Source organism: Sapajus apella, unplaced genomic scaffold, assembly GCF_009761245.1.
Source record: "Sapajus apella isolate SASKATOON/1434 unplaced genomic scaffold, GSC_monkey_1.0 scaffold224, whole genome shotgun sequence".
In the NCBI taxonomy this organism is placed as follows: Eukaryota; Metazoa; Chordata; class Mammalia; order Primates; family Cebidae; genus Sapajus; species Sapajus apella.
Window position 1 is genome coordinate 604,387 of NW_022437164.1, and position 10,847 is coordinate 615,233.

Sequence of the window (10,847 nt, forward strand, 5' to 3'; positions counted from 1 at the left end):
CTCTCATCTCTGTCTAACTCTAAGGTTGGGGGGCTTCAATGAAGATTAATTATACAGTGGTCTGCCTGTTTCTGCATCTCCATCCACTCCCTCAATCACTCTATTCCTTTTTTCCACCATCTTCTTCTGCCCTTTTCTGGGTTCCCTCTATCCTAACCCCTCCCATCAGCTGCTCTCTGGGGGCCACTAGGACCCTCAGATCATTCTCTGTCAGCTATCATTGCCTTCCCCGTACCCCAGACTCACAACACAAAGGTCTCGTTCCACACAGGGTTTAGCGTGGCTTTCACCGTTCGGGTCTTCTGTTTCGTCAGGTTCCGAGGATCTGGGATGAGCTTCAGTTTCACATAGGGATCAGAGAGACCATTGGGGTCCATGGGAATAAGGTTACGGGCCTCACCAACTAAAGGGGGAAGTGAGGAAGAGTATGAGGGTTAGAGATCCAGGGAGGGGCTCCCAGCCCTCCGCCAGTCAGCAATCAAGAGTCCCAAGCTCTCAGTCTTGTTCCTCATGACTTCTTACCTCTCCAGCACCCAGAAGACAGGGCACAGAGCCCTTTCCCCAACCAGTGACCCCGAAATCAGACCCAGAGCCCTTTGCTCCATTAGGAACCAGAGTTTGGACCCTGGCCATATTACCAGTACCAAACTGTAGCCTCCCTCAGAACCAGGTGCTCTCCCTTCTCAAGATCCTTATATCTAGAAAGCCATTGCCTGGTGGGGATCACCTGAGGTCAGGAGTTCGAGACCAGCCTGGCCAACATGGTGAAACCCCATCTCTACTAAAAGTATAAAAATTAGATAGGCACAGTGGCATGGGCCTGTAATCCCAGCTCCTCAGAAAGCTGAGGCAGGAGAATCGCTTGAACCCAGCAGGTGGAGGTTGCAGTGGGCCAAGATTGTGCCATTACACTCCAGCCTGGGTGACAGGGAGAGACCCTATCAAAAAAAAAAAAAAAAAAAATTAGCCGGATATGATGGCAGGCGCCTGTAATCCCAGCTACTCGGGAGCCTGAGGCAGAAGAATCCCTTGAACCTGGGAAGTGGAGGTTGCAGTGAGCCAAGATCACACCACTGCACTCCAGACTGGATGACAGAGCAAGACTCCGTCTCAAAAAAGTAAAACAAAGGGCTGGGCGTGGTGGCTCACGCCTGTGATCCCAGTACTTTCGGAGGCCAAGTCTTGATCTCTTGATCACGAGGTCAAGAGATTGAGACCATCCTGGTTAACATGGTGAAACCCTGTCTCTATTAAAAATACAAAAATTAGCTGGGCATGGTGGCATAGTAGCCTGTAGTCCCAGCCACTCAGGAGGCTGAGGCAGGAGAATCACTTGAACCTGGGAGGTGAAGGCTGCAGTGAACCGAGATGGCACCATTGCACTCCAGCCTGGTGACAGAGCAAGATTCCGTCTCTATAAGTAAATAAATAAATAAAGGGCCGGGCGTGGTGGCTCACGCCTGTAATCCAAGCACTTTGGAGGCCAAGGCGGGTGGATCATCTGAGGTCGGGGGTTCAAGACCAGCCTGACCAACATGTTGAAACCCCGTCTTTAAATAAATAAATAAATAAATAAATAAATAAGAAAGCTATTAACAGGGGCTGAAAGTTGCAAGAGGCGGGGCTGGAGGCGCGGCTTCGAGCCAAAAGGGGCGTGGCAGAGTGTGCTCGGCCTTTGGGGTGGGGTCAGCAGTGTGGGCGTGACCATTGAGAGAGGCGTGGCCCCTGTTTTGGGGGTGGGGCTGGGCCAGCACAGGTGCATTCACTTGGCCCCGCCTCACGCGTGGGAAAGGGGCGGGGTCAGGTGAGGGGGCGGGGCCTCACCCGTAATGTGTATCTCATCCGCAGTGGGAGCCCGTATCTCCAGCTGCAGGCGCCCGCGGCGCTCGGTGTGGTCCACACCACACAGGGAGGGCACGCTACGCACACAGCGCCGGTGCACGTTCATCTCGCAGCCTGTTGGAGAAAGCTGCGGGTAGCACCTCAGGCGTGTCCCCAAGCCAAGACTCCATCCCCCTCACCCCACCCCGGGCATTTCCTGGAACCCAGACCAGGCGCTTTTGAAGGGGCCCTGACAAAGTCAAGTTCACTCACAGGAGCATTTCATGCCCTGGTGCACGAGCCCGTACAGGAGGGAGCCACAGTGGTCGCAGAAGGTGGGGCTGCTGTAGCTGTGCAGGCGGAACTTGTGCTTGTTCCGGGGGTCCTGGGGGCAGAGAAGACTGGCTTAGGGGGCGTTGGGAGGGTCCTAAAACCCCAAGGGAGGGGCCCTTTTATCTTTTCCTCTTCCTTGCTCTCTCAGTTGGCCTGATGCTCCATCTCTTTCACTCTACATACCAATATTTATTGAGCACCTGCTGTGTGCCAGGGACTGCTCTTGGTGTGAGGACCAAAGCATTAAACAAATGAAAAAACAACAACAATAAAAAAAAAAAACCCTCTTTGTCACATGGAGTTTACTTCCTAGTGGAGGGAGACAGAATGTAAACATGGTAAATAAATAAAACATATAGTTTGACATATGGTAATGGGTGCTCTGGAGAAAACTGAGGCAGGGATGGAATCACCAGAAATTGGAGGATTGAAATTTGAAATAAGGTGGTCCCAGCCGGGCGTGGTGGCTCACACCTGTAATTCCAGCACTTTGGGAGGCGGAGGCAGGTGGATTGCCTTGAGCTCAGGAGTTTGGGACCAGCTGAGCAAAACCCCGTCTCTACTAAAAATACAAAAATTGCCAGGCGTGGTGGCTCACGCTTGTAATCCGAGCACTTTGGAGGCCGAGGCAGGCGGATCACCTGAGGTCGGGAGTTCAAGACCAGCCTGACCAACATGGTGAAATCCTGTCTTAAAAATAAATAAATACATACATACATACAAAGTAAAAATACAAAAATTAGCCAGATGTGTTGGCACACGCCTGTAATCCCAGCTACCCAGAAGGCTGAGGCATGAGAATCGCTTGAACCCAGGAGGCCAAGGTTACAGTGGGCCGAGATCTCACCACTGCACTCCACCCTGGACGACAGAGCAAGACTCTGTCTCAGAAAAACAACACAAAACAAAAAAACAGTTGGTGGAGGCAGAGGGGCTTCGGGTACAAATGGAGGCAGGAGCTTCCAACATCCCATAGCCCTCATCGCCCCAGCTCTCAGAAGTTATTGAGGACTTGTGGGCCATCCGGAACCCCAGCTCGTTCACTGGCAGCTTCTGTCAGTGTCCATGTGGTATGCCTTCTCACAACTCCAGGTGGAATGGAGAATACGACCCCTCAGTTATCATAGGAACCCAGGAGGCCTAAATGAAATAATGATATACAAAAATAAAAAATAATAATTGGTGTACAAAACATAGCTGTGCCCACCACGTTAGATGCTCCCAATACTATGATCTTACTGTGGTTATTATTAGGGATTTTATTGTGGTGCCTACATAAGCCCTGAATTGAAGTAAGAGCTAGGCCACTTCATAGCTGTGTGATTTGGGGCGAGTTCATTCCCAGTTTTGACCTTCGGCCTCCTCCTCTGCCAAGTGGAAATAAATCATCTGTATCTTGAAGCAATGCTAAATTTCCAAGGTCCAGTAAGTATGAATGCAGGGCATTAGTGAAGCTTCTCCTTCTCCCCTACCACCCCCTACTCCCAGGACAATGTCTGCTTGTTAAATAACTGGATTCTAAGAATCCATTAAAAGAATTGTCGCAGGGTGAAAATTTAGGCCATTCTTGGATTTTCATTTATTTTAGTGGGGTTTCTAGTTTGAATATATATTTGGGTAGGGGAGGGTGTTGGTGTAACCCATTGAAAGGATCCCTTTCAATGCACTAGGCCTCTAAAGGTCTTCCACTGACCCTAACTCAAAGGGTTCCTGCCACACTAAATAAAATGCTGTGTGTGAAGGCTCTCCACAGGGGGCCTGGCACACAAGCATCCACAGACAGAGGCTGCTATTCTGATTCTCAAAAGTGAACGTTGTGGCTGGGTGTGGTGTCTCATGCCTGTAACCCCAGCACTTTAGGAGGCCGAGGCAGGTGGATCACAAGGTCAGGGGTTACAGACCATCCTGGCCAACAAGGTGAAACCTCATCTCTACTAAAAATAGAAAAAAAAAAAGTATCTGGGCATGATGACATGTGCCTGTAGTCCCAGCCACTCAGGAGGCTGAGGCAGGAGAATCACTTGAACCAGGGAATTGGAGGTTGCAGTGAGCCAAGATCACACCACTGCACTCCAGTCTAGCAACAGAGTGAGACTCTGTCTCAAAAACAAAAACAAACAAACAACAAAAAAGTGAACATCGCTGTTAAAACGGAGACAGCACGGAGGCTCTGGTTAGATAGATCACAGTTCAAATCTCGCCTCTACCCCCTACCCAGCTAGGTGGCCTCACCATGCTTGCCCCCTTTTCAAAGCCTCAAGTTTTGCCTCTGAAAAATGGGGGCATGTGCTGTCTCTGAAGACCAAATGAAATCATACTTGCCAAACCCTTAGCACATCTTAAGCTCTTAACGCATGCTACTTTTAAGATCAGGCTGGGCACAGTGGCTCATGCCTGTAATCCCAGCACTTTGAGAGGCAGAGGTGGGTGGATCATGAAGTCAGGAGTTCTAAGACCAGCCTGACCAAGATGCTGAAACCCCATCTCTACTAAAAATACAAAAATTATCCAGGCATGGTAGCATGTGCCTGTAATACCAGCTACTCAAGAGGCTGAGGCAGGAGAATCACTTGAACCCAGCAGCAGAGGTTGCAATGAGCCGAGATTGTGCCACTGCACTCCAGCATGGGCAACAGAGTGAGACCTTGTCTCAATAACAAAAAACAAAAAAAACCCTAGTGATGTAGAGGAAAGATCTCCTCTTCACTATTCACCTGATTCCTCACTGGTAATAATTTTCACAATAATAAAAAATAATATTTTGGCTCTTGCTATTTGTCAGAAACCATCCCAAATGTCTGACTCACTAAATCTTCAAAACAATCCATAGTGAGAATAATTATCATTTCCACTGTATAGACAAAGAATTGAAAGAGTGCAGAGAGGTAAATTAACTCAGGAAGGGTCACAGAACCAAAAAGTAGTGAAGCTGAAATTCAAACCAGATAAAGACAGGAAAAATACCTAACTTTACCACATAAGCTGTTGTGTGGACCCAATCCTATGCTGTATACAAAATACTTGAGGCTTGTAATCCCATCATTTTGGGAGGCTGAGGCAGGAGGATCGAGTGAGACCAGGAGTTGGAAACCAGCCTGGGCAACATAGCGAGACTCCATCTCTATTAAACAAATTTTGTTTTAATTAGCTAAGTGTAGCCAGGCACAGTGACTCATACCTGTAATCCCAGCACTTTGGGAAGCTGAGGAAGGCAGATCACCTGAGGTCAGGAGTTGGAGACCAACCTGGCCAACATGGTGAAACCCCATCTATACTAGAAATACAAAAATTAGGCAGGCATGGTAGCAGGCACCTGTAATTGCAGCTACTCGGGAGGCTGAGGCGGGAGAACCGCTTGAACCTGGGAGGTAGAGGTTACAGTGAGCAGAGATTGTGCCACTGCACTCCAGCTTGGGGGACAAGAGCAAGACTTCCTCTCAAAAAAAAAAAAAAAAAAATTTGGCTCAAGATTTCTGATTTAAAAAAAATTAGCGGCCGGGCGCGGTGGCTCAAGCCTGTAATCCCAGCACTTTGGGAGGCCGAGGCGGGTGGATCACGAGGTCAAGAGATCGAGACCATCTTGGTCAACATGGTGAAACCCCGTCTCTACTAAAAATACAAAAAATTAGCTGGGCATGGTGGTGCGTGCCTGTAATCCCAGCTACTCAGGAGGCTGAGGCAGGAGAATTGCCTGAACCCAGGAGGCGGAGGTTGCGGTGAGCCGAGGTCGCGCCATTGCACTCCAGCCTGGGTAACAAGAGCGAAACTCCGTCTCAATAAAAAAAAAAGAAAAAAAAAAAAAAATTAGCTAGGTGTTGTGGCTTGTGCCTGTAGTCCAAGCTACTTGGGAGGCTGAAGCAGAAGGATCACTTGAGCCTAGAGAATTCAAGGCTGCAGTGAGCTATATGATCTCATCACTGTCCTCCAGTCTGGGTGACAGAGTGGGATCCTGTCTCAAAAAACCCAAAATATCAGCCAGGTGTGGTGGCTCATGTCTGTAATCCCAGCACTTTGGGTGACTGAGGTGGGTGGATTATCTGAGGTAGGAGTTCAAGACCAGTTTGGCCAACATGGTGAAACCCTGTCTCTAATCAAAATACAAAAATTAGCTGGGTGTGGTGGCACACGTCTGTATTCCCAGCTACTCAGGAGGCTGAGGCATGAGAATTGCTTGAACCTGGGAAGTGGAGGTTGCAGTCAGCTGAGATCGTGCCACTGCACTCTAGCCTCGGTGACAGAGCGAGACTCCATCTAAAACAAAAACAAAAATAGGCCGAGGCAGGTGGATCACAAGGTCAGGAGTTCAAGACCATCCTGGCCAACATGATGAAACCCTGTCTCTACTAAAAACACAAAAATTAGCTGGGCGTGGTGGTGCACACCTGCAATCCCAGGTACTCAGGAGGCTGAGGTTCACTTGAACCTGGGAGGTGGTGGTTGCAGTGAGCCGAGATTGCGCCACTGCACTCCAGCCTGGCAACAGAGCAAGACTCTGTCTCAAAAACAAATACAAAAAAATATTTTTCTTTTTTCCAAGGCAAAGTTTCGCTTTGTCACCCAGGCTGGAGTGCAGTGGCACGATCTCAGCTCACTGCAATCTCTGCCACCCGGGTTCAAGCAGTTCTCCTGCCTCAGCTTCCCCAGTAGCTGGGATTACAGGGGAGAAACAACAAGAAAAAAATTTAGTGAGTGTTTGAGCACTGAATACATCAGACTTAATCTGGTGCTGGTGGCGGAGGTGAGTGGATGAGGCAGGTGATCAATCACATACACGTGCTGGTAGACAGTGGTGCTCAATATATGTTCTATGAAGTCACATCTTCTATATACACTTCTGCTATTTTCAGCTGATAAGCTGGTAAAACACCTGATGGACTTTTGTGGATCTCTCTCTCTCTCTTTGTCTCTTCCTCTCTTTGTCTCTCTCTCTCTCTTTCTCTCTCTCTGCCTCTCTGTCCATCTGTACATCATAAAACTGTCTCCAATCTTGCGTCAAACCCTGGGCGAAACTCTCAACCCACCTGATTTCAAAACAAGCTGGGAAGTGTCTAGATGTGTGCTGTCCCATTTGGTAGCCACTACCTACATGTGGCTGTTTATATGTAAGACAATTCAAATGACATGAAATGGAATATCTGTTCCTCGATCACAGTCGCCCTGTTTCAAATGCTCACTAGTGACATGGAGCTGGTGGCTGCTTACTAGACAGTGCAGCCATGTACAGAATGTTTCCGTCACTGTAGACAGTTCTGTTGGTTAATGCTAGAGCATCAGCCCCATTTTATAGAGGAGGAAACTGAGGCTCGGAGATAAAGCGGAAAAGGGAACAGGGATGGACACTCAGGGTTGACTGTTCCTGTGAGCCTCTGATGGAGAGAGATGGGGTGGGGAGAGGCCGTATGTCTGCGTGCTGCACATCTGTGATTACACGTGCATCTGTGTGTCCGCACACGCATGTGCATGTGTACTGTGGGACCTCTCTGAGTCTCCTCTCTGTGTTTCCTAAGCTCTGGCCTGTATCCACCATTTTCTATTTAATCTCTCTCTCCAGGGGTCTGTGTCTCCGTCTCTTGGAGTTTCTCTGTCCGTCTTTGGGTGCCTCCAAATTCCCCTCTTTCTCCCTGGTTCTTTCTCTGCTCCATCTCTCTCTCTGCCTCAGCTTCAGTCTCTCCTGGGTCTCTGTCTTTTTCTGTATCTCTGTTCCTCTTCCTGAGATTCCCTCTGTCTTACCTTGGGATCTCAGCACCTGCATTGATATTTCTCTCTTTGTGCCCCTCAGTTCTCAGGTTTTAAATCCCATCAGCCCGGATCACAGCCCACCCCCTGCAGCGCCCGTCTTCCCTCTCCTCACCCCCGTCTCCTCTCTGTCCCCCACCTGGGTCCCCAGCCTGTCAGTCCCCCTCGCATTCCCCCTTTCCAGGCCAAGGGCAAGGAATCTGGGCCAGATAGCTCCCCCTATCTCTCCAGCCCCCCTCCCCTCCCAGCCATAAAAATAGCAGGAGAAATTGGGACGGACGCCGAGGGGGTGAGGGCGGGGGCGCGGCCCGAGGAGGAGAACCAGGTGTCCGGGCACTCACGTCCGTCTGGGGGCCCTTCCCAGCGCCTGGACACTCGAAGGTCACAAATTCGTGGCATCGCCGATGAACCACAAAGCTGCAGACTAAAGGTGAAAATCATAGAGACACAGACGGAGGCACGGATCCATCCAGAGGGATACCCCAGCAGACAGAAAACTGGAAAGTAAGAGCCGAACTCGGACACAGAGAAAACCAGAAATCTCAACACAGAGAGTCCAACAGAGAGAAAATCGGAGGCCAGAGAGAGAAAACCAGGAGACAGAAACCCAAGAGGTGGGCTTTGAGTCAGAAACAGAGACGCAGAGACTCACAGAGAGACAAAGAGACCAGAGCCCAGGGAAGGGAGATGGAGAAAGACAGAGAGAAAGAAAATAGATCCCACTGACAAACAGACGCAGGCCCACCGGCGGAGATCAGAAAGCGAGAGAGGCAGACAGATTCAAAGAGCGAAAACCGAAATATCTTCAGACGCAGCCCAGGAAGCAGCAACTTGGGCAGAAGTGAGTCTGGGGGCGCTGCTGCCGGCCCGCCCCCCACCCTGACTCACTCTGTTCTCAGCAGTAGCAGCTGGTGCTCAAGGACCCGCCCCCCTCTCCCGCCCCCCCAGAACTGACGGCCCCGCCCGGCCCCCACTCGCCCATTGGTGACCCCACCCGGCCTGCCCCTGCCTAGGACGGCTGGTGTTGTCATGGCAACAGCAGCCTGGGGTGGGGGGGACTCTGACTTTGCATCTCCAGCCCCCTCCCCCTTCCCCCCTTCAGCTCCCCTTTTCCAAATCTCCCTGTTCCCATGGCAACAGATTCTCCAAATATCTGTCCCCACCTGGAGCCGGCCGAGGGAGGGGCCCCCAGCACCACCTCCGCGGTGGCCCCACCATGAGAGCTCCCTCCCCACCACAGGCTGTGTCTCTGCCACACCCCCCGCCCCGGGCTCCCCCGCGCCTCTCTGGGGACCAGAAAACACGTGTGTCGAGCAGCCTCAGCTGTGTGGCCCCAGCCTCCACCCGCTCGAGGGTCCCAGGAGCCCCGGGCCCCAGCTCTTACCTTGACATTGCAGGCCCTGCTTTCCGATACCCCTGAAAGAGCCAGGGATCCTAGGTCAGTGCAGAAAGGGGTACCTGGACCCCCAAACTCTGCGAGCCACAGGGGGCCTGCGCTCTCCGACCCTCCTCCCGCAGGGCCCAGGTGGCCAAGCCCCAGCCGCCTCCTCTTTCTAGAACCCAGAAATGTTGGCCCCCCGCCCTTCTTCCCTCAGACCGGAGTTCAGCCCCCAGTTTCTTCCTTCTTCAGACCCAGGAATCCAGCCTCCCAGCCCCCTAGATCCTTCTTCCTTCAGACCCAAGACTCCAGGACCTCGGTCCTCCAGCCTCCTCCTCCCCCAGACCCAGGACTCCAGGAACTAGCCTCCTCCTCCTCCCTCAAACCCAGGAGTCCAGGCTCCCATCCTAGAACCCGGGAGTCCGGGCTACAGCCCCCTCCTTCCTCCTCCCACAGGGGTCTGGTGACCGGAGTCCGCACCCCTAGTCTCCTCCTCCCCCAGGCCCCCCAGCCCCCTCCCCTCACCAGATGAAGTCGGTGCAGTGGCTGCAGAAGGTGGGCTGCTTGAAGAAGCGAGCGGTGAACTTGTGGCTCTTGACTTCGTGGACCACCTTCTGCCTCAGAGCCCCCTTTCTACAAAACAGGGGCCGGGGTCCCCCCTCTGAATCGCCTCCGCCGGGGCCCAGACCAGCCATGGCCCCAGACACGTAGCAGGGACCAAGATCCTGCCTTTCTTGGGGGAAACAGGTGGAAGGGAGAGGAGCCCGAGACTCGAAAGATCAAAGGAGCCACAGGGAAATTCCGAGGTGGGCAGGAGAGGGGCGAGGCACCTCCAGGTGCGGAGCGCGCCGGGCAGGGAGCGGCACTCTCGGGCGCGCCGGCTCCGCCAGGGGGAGCGGGCGAGTGTGGGGGGGGAGAGCCGAAGGCAGGGGCGCCGGGAGCCGGAGGCACGGGCGGTGGCGGTGGGAGCTCCAGCTCCGGCACCTGCTGAAATGTGGGAGCCCCGGGTGGGGGGAGGCGTTGCCAGGACGACCGAGAGGGCGGGGTTTCGGCTTAAAGGCGCTCCCCTCCTGGAGACTCGGGACAAATGTCCTCCCTCCCCGCCCCCTACACGTGCACACACCCACTCCGAGGGTTGGCTGGAGGGAGGGGCATCCTCTTAGCCTGGCTCCCCCACACCCTGCAATCTGTCATCCTGCCCTGTGTTCCTCCCTCACTAGGGTGCCTCGTGCGTCCTGTGGGCGCCCTGGGGTCCCTGTGTCTGACCCTGCCCCTCTCCTTCCATCAACAAACTTTATGCCCAGGGCTAGGAATCCAGCGGTGGACAGAGAAGCTGCTGGGGCCTCACTTTCTCTGATGCTACCCGAGTCTTTATTTCTCCCCCGGCCTCTTCATTCTTTGTATGGCTGTCTCTGCCTGGAAGTGTCTTTCTTGTGACCTCTGTTCCTCCTCTCCCTCTATTCCCAGATCGAGCTTTCTCCATGTGTCTCTGTTTCTGCCTCTCGGAGGATGTTTTCTTTTCCCTGTCTCAGAGAAATGCTGTTTCTATTTCTTACTCTTTCTCTATTTCCTCTGCTGT

General features: G+C 52.5%; 1 protein-coding gene across 3 annotated transcripts in view; it reads right to left on the reverse strand.

Moving 5' to 3' along the window:
- Window positions 1–10,297, reverse strand: part of PRKCG (protein kinase C gamma) — a 25,008-nt gene extending 14,711 nt beyond the window's left edge. Inside the window, exons 1-6 of one of the 3 annotated variants that reach the window (XM_032271155.1) lie at window positions 9,794–10,297; window positions 9,275–9,306; window positions 8,232–8,314; window positions 2,095–2,206; window positions 1,825–1,956; window positions 247–403 (exon numbers count right to left, since the gene is read on the reverse strand). In XM_032271155.1, the coding sequence (XP_032127046.1) occupies window positions 247–403; window positions 1,825–1,956; window positions 2,095–2,206; window positions 8,232–8,314; window positions 9,275–9,306; window positions 9,794–9,963 (686 nt within the window). In that variant the 5' untranslated portion in view covers window positions 9,964–10,297. Of the gene's footprint in view, window positions 1–246; window positions 404–1,824; window positions 1,957–2,094; window positions 2,207–8,231; window positions 8,315–8,778; window positions 8,800–9,274; window positions 9,307–9,583; window positions 9,603–9,793 lie in introns of those variants that run through there. The other 2 variants (XM_032271157.1, XM_032271156.1) reach the window with 2 other exon arrangements.
- Between the last annotated feature and the right edge of the window lie 550 nt (window positions 10,298–10,847).